Source organism: Astyanax mexicanus, chromosome 1 (assembly GCF_023375975.1).
Source record: "Astyanax mexicanus isolate ESR-SI-001 chromosome 1, AstMex3_surface, whole genome shotgun sequence".
In the NCBI taxonomy this organism is placed as follows: domain Eukaryota; kingdom Metazoa; phylum Chordata; class Actinopteri; order Characiformes; family Acestrorhamphidae; genus Astyanax; species Astyanax mexicanus.
In genome coordinates, this window is record NC_064408.1 from 82603791 (window position 1) to 82618107 (window position 14317).

The 14317-nt window shown below is 38.4% G+C and overlaps 1 protein-coding gene across 1 annotated transcript in view; it reads left to right on the forward strand.

Annotated features, from left to right (window-relative positions):
- Window positions 1–4135: 4135 nt before the first annotated feature.
- Window positions 4136–14317, forward strand: part of rnf217 (ring finger protein 217) — a 28223-nt gene continuing 18041 nt past the window's right edge. The window contains exon 1 of the mRNA XM_007255400.4: window positions 4136–5497. Coding sequence (XP_007255462.2) covers window positions 4577–5497 — 921 coding nt within the window. The 5' untranslated portion in view covers window positions 4136–4576. The remainder of the gene's footprint in view (window positions 5498–14317) is intronic.

Genomic DNA, 14317 nt, shown 5'->3' on the forward strand with positions numbered 1-14317 from the left:
TACTAAATAATTAACTAAAAAGCTAATCTATCTATCTATCTATCTATCTATCTATCTATCTATCTATCTATCTATCTATCTATCTATCTATCTATCTGTTTACAGTACTAATTACAAGTTTGGAAACACCATGTTCCCTTCAAGGTGTTTTCTTACTTTTTATGTTTTTTACATTGTAAATTTAATATTGAAGTCGTTAAAGCTATACAACTATTTTTAAACAGAGCAGAATATGTTTTATACTTTAGATTCTTCTAAGTACCATATTTATATTTGAGGACAGATATGAACACTCTTGGTATTTAAATCTCAGCATCTTGAAGGAGTTCCTGGAGGTGATGAACAATAGTTGCTGCTCATAGCTCTAGCTCATCACAAATCACCATCTCAGCTGGGTTTAGATCAGGGAATTGTGGAGACTGAACTTTTTTTTTGTTTACTATGTAATTTCATATGTGTAAATTAAAGGACCAATATGTAACTAATTTCCAGTAGTAAATGATAAAATTATCAGGGTGTATCATCAGATATTAAGAAAACATGTTGAGTCAGCAGGGCTTCAGCAGTACGTTCCTATTTTAAGTGTCCACTCCATTGCAGAGTTTGTGTTTGTTTTGTCCTCTGACTCCTCCTGCTGCTCATTCCCCAACACTAACTCCACCCCCGAGGTTGCCAGCACCCACACTACACTACAGCGATCGGTGCTGCAACAAAGGAGCTAGCAGAGCTGGTTCAGTTAAACCTCAGCTGCTACACAGCCTAAAAAGCCTCAGCATGTCTCAAAAAACTCAGTGACCAAAGAAGGACTATAACAAGAGTGAATATTGGCAGTGAGTTTGAAAGTTGGAGACTTAGAGCTCAAAAAGACAACAAGACCGACCCAGAGCTGCTATTTTCTCCTGAACAGGTAAGATAACTGACTAGCTAATTTAGTCAGGTAATTTATCACCACCTCTTGGTTAGCCTACCACGGTGCTCCCTCGTGTAACATACAGTCAGTATAACGCTAAATATGGGTGATAGAAGAGTTTAGAATTGCTGTATTTCTCCTCTCCCCTCTCGATCGTACTTTTGAACCAATGGCGTGAGCGCTGGGTCACGCTGGTGTTCAGGGCTGTCCAATCAAATCAGGTCATAGCCTTTCTCCAGCGTCACAAAAGTGATTGACACCTATTTCAACCAATAGTCCACCCTCAGACGAAAACACTGATACGTAATTTGCCCTGATTGGTCTCCTAATGGCTGGGGGAGGGGCATGCCAGTCCGTCAGGATGTGTTGCGCTGTCACCAAAATAAAAGCTCCAAACTCCATAGCGCACACAGCGTGCAAACATGATTTTATGTGTCATTTCATCAAAAAAAAATAATAATATTACTCTGAGATGGACTTAAATTAATTTATTTTAACACAAACAAACCAAAAAATATAAAACTGTTGTTTAGAGAGACAGATTTATCTCTGTTTTAGATCAGACCCTGAACCACCACACGTTCAAGATCAGTTCATCACAGTTTTCTTCACAGTTTCATGTTTTATTATTGTTACAATAAACGTTTTTGCATCATCACATTTTGTGTTTAATTTTTAAGCTACAATAATAGCATAGGACCACGAAATAACATCCGGACTCTGAGGAGACGTATATAGGACCTCCAGATAACATCCAGGACGTTTGTAGGACCTCCAGATAACATCCAGTGGACTTGATTAGTTGATTTTAATCAAATATTCCAGCAGTCAGATAGTGGACCCATCCTGCACGTCTTCTGACGTCCAACAGCTGTCCTACTCAGACGTTCAGATAGTGCACGCGTCTTGCACGTCCAATGACGTCCAGTTGAGGTCCTACTTAGACGTTCAGATAGTGCACGCGTCTTGCACGTCCAATGACGTCCAGTTGAGGTCCTACTTAGACGTTCAGATAGTGCACGCGTCTTGCACGTCCAATGACGTCCAGTTGAGGTCCTACTTAGACGTTCAGATAGTGCACGCGTCTTGCACGTCCAATGACGTCCAGTTGAGGTCCTAGTCAGACGTGCAGATATTGAACCTATTTTGTACGTCCACCAGACGTGCAAAAGTGGGTCTGGACTGACCGACGTGATACAGACATAATTTGAACGTCTCTCTGACGTCGCATGTTTGCTGGGTAAGTTCTCTGCCTCTCCTACTAGTCTGAACTTTGTGTAGATTGTGTGGATTCAGCCTACTGAATTTGGCAACCCGAGGTATCTTGTGTGTGGGGAGGGGTGGGCAGGGCAGTCTACTCTCTGTGGTGTTTTAAAATTGGACTGCTGTAGCCATTTGTAGCTCACTCTCAGTTCCTACAGAATGTACCTTTAATCTATAATGTAGAAAATACATTAAATAAAGAAAAACACTGAATGATAAGGTGTGTAAAAACATTTAACTGGTAATGTATATAGATATTGTCCTGTCCACATTCAGTTCTACCTGACCCTAATATTTGTTCATTTATTTATTTATTATTTATTTGTTCAGGAGAAATTAAGCTTTTAAATCATCTGTGAATTAGCACAGAAAAGTAGAGCAGGTAATCAGGTTAAAACACTCAACTAATAAAAATGACAGTCACAGTAGGTCATAGTTTATTTATGTTCTCCTTGCCTAGAATTAATAATGAAGGAAAAAAGAAAAACTCCACTATTAGCAAGAAGGGAGGCTATGTTCTCATACAGATACATTAGCTTTTACACAGTCTTATGCAGTTTTACAGTTTCAGTTTAGTCAAAGAGATCGGAACACAGTTCCTTTTGTAATGTGATTAATTTCTTAAGAAATTATAGTAGCAAATGGACCATAGGTCACTTTTTATTTCTTAACATTCTCCTGAATCGTAACCCATAAGTTGGTGGGTGAACAATAGGGGTGTAAGACAATATTGATATATCACAATATTTTGTTTTGCAATACTGTATAGATTTTTTTAAAGCTGAGTATTGATATTTAATTATTATATTACATAAATATTGGTGGCAGACTGTGGATTACTTAGTGCTTAGTGTTTAAACTTCGCCCACTAGATAATAGCATGTTTTGTATTGTTTAGATATAGTCTTTGGATTCCACCGTTCTAAATATGTGAGAGTGTTTAGAGGTTCAGACATATAGAAAATTGTACTTAGCACAGCAGGGTTGAATTCTGTTAAATCCTCTCTGTCAGTGACCGATTCCACAGTTTTGTTATCTATGATAATGTAACACAGCTGAATCAACATTGATGTTATGGTTAAATCAATGTTGGATTTGGTGTTGAGTTTGAAAAGTGACTCAACGTTGATATGGCAACGTTGTTTCAACATTGTACATTTAACATTAACATAAACCATAGCTCACTAAAACAAAAACATTCTATGGTTAACAGAGTGTTAACAATAACGAACAGCACTGTAGTAAAGCTGAGGATAAAGAATGTTACCCACCACTTCCAATCTGATTCAACATCTGATTTTGAAAAATACTAAAACAGTAAAACAAATAGAACATGAACACTCCCCCAGGTATGGTGAAGAATTGGTGCCAAATTAAGAAGCACGTACTGCAAATGGAAGAACAAAACCAACTTTTTCATCCGTCATCCAACCGTTTTTTTTTTTTTTTTTTTTTTTTTGCTAAAATGCAAATTTAAAAGGTAGAAGATTGAGGACATGTTGATTTAATGTTAAAATTATAAATTTGGCAGAACCATTTAATATTTAATGTTGAAACAACAATAGATATTCCTTAAATTATATTTCAACCATGCCATGCATTCTTTATTCGAGCATTGGCTTTATCTTCCCTCAAACATACAAGTATATACTAGTATTTTAATTGACCACTAATATAATTACATATAATGACATTGTACATTTCTCACATCCATTAATTTATGCGTCACTGAAAGTATTTTTTAAGTTATTTATTAGTAAGTGATGGGGTTAGATAACTAGATTAAAATCTGTTACAGTAACGTTTTATAAAACGGTGTTTTCTCGATTGCGCTGTTTTCCTCATCCAACGAACAGCTCACACATGCTCCTAACATTCAGTCACTGAATGAGTGAGCGCATTTTTAAGCCACTGCGTCAGCTCGGTGCACTACACACAACCTAACCTTTCCCAGACATCTTTCTAGTGTCCTATTTAGGAGACAAGGGCGCAGATTGGATTGGAGCGCGGCCGCAGCGAGTCGTGTGTCCGGAGCCGCTGTGGTGTCGGTTTGTGATAAATCATCCTGAACGTGTCGGTGTAAAGTCGTGTCAGTGCGCTGTGATTTTAGTGGGGGTGTCGGGTTCGCGCTGAAGCTGCATGGGGTTTAGTTCAGACGGAGGATCGTGTTGTTATTGTTGTTGTTAAGGAGGTACGGGTAAAATGTGAGAGGCAGCGAGCGGCTGTGAGTGATTTGTCCACCTCAAGAGCACCCGGAAGCGGTAGCTGCGTGTCAGTTGGGCTGTTGTTTGTGTTTTTGTGAGTTTGGAGAGAGACTTGGGACGGAATGGGAAAAGCTGCGCTGTGTTGCGGGAGCAGGATGGCGAGCCCGGCCGTGTGAATGCGGCCTCGGACGGGGGAGACATGCCTGTGTTTCTGGGTTACGACGGAGAGACGGGCGGCGGCGGCGGCGGTGTGTCGGAGCGGCCGGGGGGAGGAGAAGTTGTGGGGACTCGGGGCAGAGATTTGGTTCAGGAGGAGACTAAAGAGAAAGCTGAGCTCAGTGAGGAGAGCGGGGACTCTCAGAAACACGGGAAAAGAGAGGGGAAGGAGAGCGAGGAGAAGGAGATTATCAGGAGAACTTCAGTTGTGGAGATTTTAAGAAGAAATGTGGGAGCCTCCAAAACAACTTTTGCTAATAATGTTGCCAATGACAACAGCCCCAAAAAAGACTCGGATAGCTTGAACACAACAGACCTGGAGCTAGACCTAGATCTAGGACTAAACCTAGACCTGGATCTGGACTTGGATCTGGAGCTGGGGTCTCTGGCGAGGAGTGAAGCGGAGGAAAGTGACTCAAAGTCGTGGGATTTGTCCACCTCGCTGAGATATGGAGACTCCGAGCTGTCTGAGTCTGAGGACACCGCTGAGAGTGATTACTACACTGTAACAGGAGGTGGAGGTGATGGAGGAGGAGGTGGTGGAGGTGACAGCTGGAGGTCTAAAGAGCACGTCTACTGCACTGTGTACTGCATAGCCAACGATGACTACAGGAAACCTTCACAAACCTCCACCACATCCACAGAGGACTCAGCTGCTGGAGCCCGCTCTCTCCTACCTCCTATACACTCACCAGACCCACCAGACCCAGAGCTGGGCGACCACTCGGACCCCTACACCCTCTCTGACCTCGTAGACTCGGCAGTGCTGACCAGCGCTCACAGCTCCACAGTGTCTGTGGTGCTGACCTGCCGCATCTGCCTGGATGACCGACACTCCAGGCCCCTGCACTGCTGCCAGAAGGCCGTGTGTGAAGAGTGCCTGAAAACTTACATCAGCTCACAGGTAGATATACCACAGCCCAACCCCCCCACTACTACTACTACTGATGATGATGATGATGCTAGTGAGAATAACGCATAGTACCTAGCACATTTAATGTATTTGTCTGTGCACCCATTTACAGGGGTTGGACAATGAAACTGAAACACCTGTCATTTTAGTGTGAGAGATTTCATGGCTAAATTGGAGCAGACTGGTGAACAATCTTCATTAATTGCACATTGCACCAGTAAGAGCACAGTTTTGCTCAACATATTGCAAAGCACACAACATTATGGGTGACATACCAGAGTTTAAAAGAGGACAAATTGTTGGTGCACGTCTTGCTGGCGCATCTGTGACCAAGACAGCAAGTCTCTGTGATGTATCAAGAGCCACGGTATCCAGGGTAACGTCAGCATACCACCAAGAAGGACCAACCACATCCAACAGGATTAACTGTGGACACAAGAGGAAGCTGTCTGAAAGGGATGTTCGGGTGCTTACCCGGATTGCATCCAAAAAACATAAAACCACGGCTGCTCAAATCACGGCAGAATTCAATGTGCACCTCAACTCTCCTGCTTCCACCAGAACTGTCCGTCGGCACAATAAATTATTGTGGTCTAAAACCAGGTGTTTCAGTTTCATTGTCCAACCCCTGTATATGTATACATATGGATGTTCATTTCCACCACTTGGAAGAAAATACGGGTCCTGCACTAAGTGGTAATTAAGAGATAATTATGAGTTTTTATACTACAGTTAGTTCCGACCCGGCAATGTATTTGGCTGAAAGGCATCCTGTGAGTGCCGTTATCAGCCGGTAATGCACTGTAAATGAAGCTCTCCATGTATTACTCCGCCACATACAGGTAACCTAGCAATGATGAAGCGAAACAGCACAGGACAGTGTGTGAATGTAATTTAAAGAATGTAGGTTTGCTGGGTTAGTGTGTAAGATAAAACTAGTTATTTTTAAGTAATTATGAGCTGCTAAGTCATATTTATGAGATAGTAAGTCATGAGTCTGGGAATAGTGTCTGGTAATTATGACTTAGCATCTCATATTCATGACTTGGTATTTCAAAATAATTACTCTCTCGTAAATATGACTTACCATCTGATAATTATGACTTGGTATCTCATACTTATAACTTGGTAGCTCATAATTATGACTAGGCATAAAAGCTGAGCATAAAAGTTCTTTACAACACTGTTCTTTACTTTACCTTATGAAATTACTAAATGACATACACTGAACATTCTGAGATCATCCTGTCATCACCATCATCACAGGACAGTGTGTGTAATGTGTGTTCATTCATCTCACCTTATTTATAGAATGTAGGTGTGCTGGGTTAGTGTGGGAGATGAAACTAGCTCTTTTTAATAGTCGTAATTATTACTTTTGCTTCTACAGATCTGTTCAAACAATTTAACTGCACAATGGTATCATAATCGTGTCATTGTGTGTTGAAACTTTTCTTTTAAATGTACTTTAAAAACCTATATCAGCATCAAACACAGGTATAGATCTAACTAAATGTGATGGAAATATATATTGTTTTAGTATATTTAGGGGCTGAATATACTTTTTTTTTTTATTGTTGCTTTCAAGGTTTTGCATCGTATAAAAAAGACTGGCATTTCCTGTTTGGTGTTATTCTAATTTACATAGTTAAAGTGCTCTGTTGATCAGGTACAGCTCTAGACAGTGGAGAGATTGGGGCTACAGTATCAGACAGTTGACCTACTTTTGAGCACAGTTTTTAGGATGATTTCCTGAATGATTAAGCACTATCTATGGCCTTAATACCTATGACACATCTATGCGGAACATATCTAGCATCCATTTTGCTGCTATTGGGACAAGTACATGAAGACACTTAAACACTAATTAAGGAAATTCAATAACAGTACTAATGTATATGGTTAACAGATCAAGAGCTGGTGTGATTGTTTAGTTTTTTCAGTATGGAGTGTGGGAGTACTCTCACAGCAGAATTTTATGTTTTGAATTATTTATTTAAAACCTTCTTAGCACAGATCCTGAGATATGTAGTTTGTAGGACCTTTGATCCACAGTGATGCCATGCACATTTACCCACACAGTAGTGTGATAGGGGAAACCCAGCTGAGGGAAGTGGCCATGACTGTGGAAAACAACCCAAAGCTCAAAATCTCACAAATCATGTACAGGACTTAAACAAGTATTGGTTTATTGGTTAGATGATTTTTTGTTCATTCCTCCATATACAGACTGTAGTCATCTTTTCAGGAAGTTTCTAGGGTGATTGCAAAGCACCTTTCATATCTAACAGACAACAGTTTCATATGTTCTAAGAATTTCCACAGCAGTTTAAAAAAATGCTCAGTATTGTTAAGTAGTTTTTGAGTTGACACATTTGTACTTGGACTCCAGCACTTTAAAAATGGTTAAAATGTACTTTAAGTCCTTTTTATCCTTTTTTCAGTATTATTACTGGAATGTTGGTTTAAGCTGCTCTTCACACATCTGTTCCTTCCTGTGATTCCCCTTTTGTTCATAAGATAGATGACACACGTCCTTCCTCTTATAAGGTGGGGGTTAGCTTTTGCTTACCATTAAAGGAGTCATTTTTTGGCTAGGTCTAATGTCTTCTACATGGTTGTCAAATGTTTCATGGTCTAAACACTCACCGTGTGCGTGTGGTCAGCTTTTTCTTTGTTAAAGACCATGAACATATTGTTCCCACATTTCTCATGTGGAAAATGCATCATCAGGGTGCCGCATGACAGGCGGTTTCTTCAGATAAGCCACAATATTGATATAGACCATAATGTTCTCTCTCCCACTTGCTTACTCACTCACTTATTGTGTTTTAAGGCAGCCCTGCCCACATTCACAGTCACAATGTTTAGGGAAGTAATGTGTTTCCTGGCCACTGTTCTGACTTGCCTTCATTATCGAGAGAGAGAGAGAGAGAGAGAGAGAACGTTATATTACAGTTTGTTTGATCAGTCACTGAACAGCAGCCTTTTATATTAAGCTAACACATGTTTAAAGATTAATAAAATTGTAAGATGGCGCAAAAACATGCTTAAACTGTAAAAACACTGTGTTGTGTCCAAACTAATGTCATTTTTTTATTTTTCCCCACTCTGACATTAGATCCAGCTCAATTACTAATACTCATCTATGTCAATATCTTATTGACATTTTATTTAGAGGAGAGATACAGATCTTTTTGTTACGTTATGCAGGATTAAAGACAAGAGATGTGCCGATATAAGATTTCCTTCTTGGTTGCAATATGTTATTGTTGTGATATGTACTGATTAGGGGTGTCACGATCCTCTGAATCCTCGATTCGATTTTATTTCCGATTTTAGGGCCTCGATTCGATTCTCGATTTTCTTTTTTCTTTGAGGCTAGACAAAACAACTGTTATTTTTATATTTTCAAGTTTTTCTTTAAGAAGGTGAGAATGTCCACAATCTCTGGAGAAAGGGCTGCTCTTTGAGCAGTCACAATGTCCGCGTTGGCTACAGTGTGCTGCGCCATTTGTGTAGCGCGCGTAGCTTAGAGGGAGGGATTGCGATCATCTTTTTGACTTCGATGCTCGAGACCATGACATAATTTAGAACGATTTCGATAAAATATCGAAATCGTGACACCCCTGGTACTGATGGCTAGTAATTTCTGTTTATTTGCAGAAGTACACACCGTTTATAATGATTAATCATATTACAATGTGTATTTAATTGCCATTAAGTGCTAGGTATGTATTATTTTCACCAATTCAACATTATGCACAACATTTTTATCATGTTCACATGAACCTGTACATGAAAATCGCATGATTTCTAAAAAGTAAATGCAATTTTTTCTTATCATTACCAACGTCCAGCAGGAGAAACATTGACTGCATATTCCATTCAAATCACTTTGTATCGTACATTACTTAGATTATGTATAACATTAGCTTCTTTGTGACTGTTACCTTTTGCTCTTGTTCATATTTTTTGTGAATTCTTGAGAGGAATTAGAGCTTTACTTTGCTGCTGCTGTTTAATTTAAGGACCTGCAGACACAAGTCCTGTTTCAATACTGTTTTTAACTTGCCTTTTCCAACTTTTGAGTCACCACTCAGAAGAGCATTACACAAGTGGTTACTCACAACACAAGAGGATATTGGGACCGGAGGGAGTGAATTTGACAATTGGACCATGCTCACAGATTGTATTAAAGCAACATAGTAACAAAAATAGTTTAGTGCAGTAATGTTAACACCACTAACAATAATAATATGTAAATGTATATGCAAGGAGACTAAAATAGTTTCAAACACGTTCACTTCCATAAGAAGTTATATCAAACTACACTTTACTATCAAACTATCAATTACACGCTGTTCTAAATCTGTTTGCTGCACTGCCTAGTGGTTTGAAAATGTAGATATGCTGCATCTGTAACTATCTGATAAAATAGAGAAGATTTTTATAAATCAGAAAAGCTTCTGATTGGCTGCTTTCTACCCTGATCAGTTTTGAGCATTATGTAAGGACTGGCATTTATTACTCCTGGCTTACCCCCTTTCCTCCTTACCTCAAGGAGGAACACTTACACTTTACAGAGGCAGTAAAGTAATGTTACAGGATTTAACACACATATTACTCAGGTCACACAGCTTCACCAAAGTTACATAATGCAGCGTTCCAAGCTTGGAGTAGCAAAAATAGACACACTGTTCTACCTATTAATTTGTGGAGTAGAGCTTCAACATGATTTTGCTATTAAAAAAAAAAAGTAAAAAAATGCAACATAATGTTTCTTTAAATCCAGTGAGTATAGGAAAGTGATCAGCATTGTATTTTACAATGCCCCATTTTTTATTAAATTAGACATGACTTATGATATAAAGTGCATTTCTAATGACAAAGCAGTTTTCCTCTCTGGGTTGTTTCCCTGGCGTGTGGGCAGAGACAGGGGCGGAGGCTGGAAGTTGTGTTGTACTGTAATTGATTGCTTAATCACTGAGCCCGGCCTCTCCAGGCCGTAATTACATTAGACTGCTGTTCAGTGGATGGCCTGCGTGCAGTCTGCAGGCTACATACAAACCAGTTGTCCTTCTAGAGGGATTTAGTTGTCGTAATCGAGTAAGGCTGGCTCGCCTGTTGCTGCTTGCCTTTCAAATGTGATTTTCACTCATATGCATGATCTTTCAGAGGTCAGGGAGAGGCTGAAGAGATAATGATTTCCTAGCTATTATATTATGAAGTTTTCGTTAGTTCTGGTGAAATCTACTTAATATAAATGAACACAATCTATGTTTTTGTCCATTTCCCACAAGACAATAGGGGAAATTGTGATGACTTTGACCTGTTTTACCTGATTAAAGAAAAAACATACTTTTAAGGGGGCAAAGAGAATCTATAATAATCCATCATTTTCATTAATTATGTAATGAAGCCTAAATTAAGCTTGCAAATCTGGTTTCAAAGATTTTTCTTTTGTTTTGTATTATAGATATGTGGATAATGTTGTCAAAACGCTAATGAGAGCTTATACCCCACCAATTAGCATTATACAAAAATTATACTAAATCTCAGACTAAATCCTAAACTGAATCTCAAAATTTGCCTCAAATTTATAAATGACTCTCAAACAGACATTCAGGCTTCATATTATATCTGTTTAATACACTTTTGTCCATTTTATAGACAGAAGTATGTCCTGCAGTGTCCAAATCTACATATTTTCTGATTTTTTTTTTTCTTTTAGCAATTAGATTTTTTTTTTATTCCTAAAGGACTCTTATGCAATCAGTACTTAGTGGATTGAGGTCTTTGGCTTTTTATGTAAGCCAGAAGTAGTTGATCAGTTAATTACTTTTTGGCTCTGCCTTTTGAAGTTCTTAGTAAGGCAATGGCAAGGGCACGAGAAGTTTAATGTCTTTATTCTTTATTCTTTTGAAGCTGATTGGGTGCAGCTCCCTCCTGTCTCTCTCTCTCTCTCTCCTCACAAGCATGTATTGTATGAATATGTAGTAGACTACTAAGGGAGCGATGAGGACTAAGATGGCTCCTCGGTTGATTAAAGCGAGAGAAAAAAGTGACGTGTTAGTGTTTGCTCTCTGGCTGGAAGGGAATTGGGAGGGGCAGCTGCATCACAAAAGACCAATTTAAATAGCTGATTTATGATTTCAGAAAACTGTTCTTTGTGTTCTGTATGGCAAGTTGACAGAACATGGTAAATGTCAAAAACTTGACAGGAGGGGGCTCTGAGTAGGTGTCTGAGGGCTTTAGCAGACTAAAGCACTGCCACTATGATCAGAAGATCAGTTGGCCTTGCTCTCTCTGAGATCCCTTTATGGAGATGTTGGTCAGCACAGGTGTCTGTTAGCGGATGTATCAGAGTCGAGTCTCTGCACTTTCCTCTGTGTACACTGAAACTACACATAGTAGTTTGAAAAGAGGTGGAGTCTGACTTCACATGTGTCGGAGCAGGCATGTGCTAGTCTGCACTCTCCTGGTGTTGGGGCATCACTAGTTATAGGGGGAATCCAGCTGAATGGGTAAGATATTTGGCATAGCTAAATTGAGAAGAAAAGCAGGATAAAACATAAAAAAAAAATGTAATCATTTTGCATGAGACCAATTTAACTTACAGCAAAAATGACATCTCTGTTTTGGCTCATGATTCAGCATATTTTTATACACTATATTGCCAACTTACTTTTTTCAGTACATTTTAATATAAAATAAGTGTTTATTTTGCTATATATTGTTAATTTGTATATTACCAATATAGTAAAATTAGTTAATAAAATTTATAGAAATAAAGTAGTTATTAAGTCAAATTTGGGGCGGGTCTTTAGAGTTTTCAATAAAAATGTTTCAATAAAAATATCAATAGCCTATTTAACACATACGATAAAGTTAAAAAAATGAAAATGATACAATGTATCACAATATCAATGTATTGTCACACCACTACTCACAAGATACAGATGTGGGCATTTTCAAGCTGTCCCATGAAGTAACTCTTTATGATATTTACATACACGCTATTCCATGATTTCTGTATATATACTGTAAATGAAAATCAAGTGTCTTTTTTTTCACTAGGGGTGCCCAAATTTTCAATGGCTGTAAGTTATGTTTGAAAGTTTGCATTGATTTGGAAATGATAATCACTACCCCATCTCGCCTCCAGCTCATCCCAAAAGTATTGGATGTGGACATATGTTGTTAATAAACATGCTTCAATCTAATTAGAATCAATAATTTATGAAGACTGAGAACTGTTTAAATGGTTATTTACTTTGCTGTGGTTATGTATAGAACCCCTGCCCTTAGTTTAGAACTGTTGACAGTTTAAAGTATGTAGAGCACAGTGACCAGCAGTTTCATTTTATGATTATGAGTAGTGATTATGAAAGCCTGACCCTTTTAACACAGACTGTTTTGTCCTAAGGGCAGATCTGTGTAAAAGGTTATTTCTAAAATATTGTCCTTTAGGTATTCACACCATATCAAGTGTCTGCAGCCATCATAACTGGTTCTACTGGTTCTTTTATGCATATACTGTGCATGTGGGTGTATATGAGTGTGTGCAAGATAAAGTACAGTCCACAAACAGAGCTGGAAGTGTGGGTACTGGCACCGTGCCAGGGGCCTGCCCGAGGAAAGGGTAGTGGTGCTTGATAAAGTTAATCTGTACCCATAGTCATTAGCAGAACTAGGCTAATATTAGAATAAAAGCAGTGGCATGGCTATGAACTGTGAATGAACTGATTCCAGCCTGTAAGGGGTTATAAAAGAGCAGATAGATAGTTGCATCTAAACCTTTCTATTCTTATCAGGTTACTGTGGAGGCTTCACTGATTTTGCTTGATCCTGCAATTTTTATACTATTTTATTTGATTTATTTAGACTTTGATTAGGCAACATGATTGTGCGTATTGTTAGAGGTGGGAATCTCAAGGCACCCTATGATTTGATTTGATTTGATTACAGTTCAGAGTTCTGTGATGTAATTATGAAACGATTATTGATGCATATTTTTCTTTTATACAGGATCTCTTTTTTTTCTCATTGCATCACAGCTTGGTACTTTTGATCCATAAGGAATCCCTGTATTTAATAGGCCCTTTAATACAATATTTTATTGTTATTTTAATTAATCAACTGATTAATACAGAAGCTAGGATAATAATATCACAATGCCACAATATTAAATTCAGCTACAAGATAAGAAGGTGGTTTATAATGTTATGGCTTACTGATTTTAACACACAGGAATGGGTTCCCAGAGTGGCTTACCTGATATTTAAGGGCAAGTAAATTTGAATAATTTCTCTTAAAATAATAATAATAATAATACCAAAACAGTAATATATAATGGTAATTATATATAAAATAAAATGCTTTAGCTCACTTTAGAAGTAAAATGAGAAGTAAGACAGTGAACAAAGAGCGGGTATTTACATGTTTGAGTGAATGTAAACAGTCGTGGAAGGTGAAGCAGCTCCTCTGTGAAGCAGCTCCTCAACCAGAACATTGGTTGCTACTCTGGTAGAACTGTAGTTCTGGTAAACATGAATAAAACGTTTGTTTGATCTCTAACCAAGCATTATAATATCATATTTTTGTATTATTGTCCTCCCTTAGATTCAGCACATGGAGGAGACAATCACCTGCTTGGCTTTCTCTTTATGCGTATTGTGTTATGCATATATGTACCATATATGTATTTTTTTTTTTACCTACTTAACATCTTTATTAGCTGGCACTGTTCTATTTATACAAGAAAAATAATCTGCCTTTTGGCCTTCAGGTCAAGAGTCTTTGCTCTAG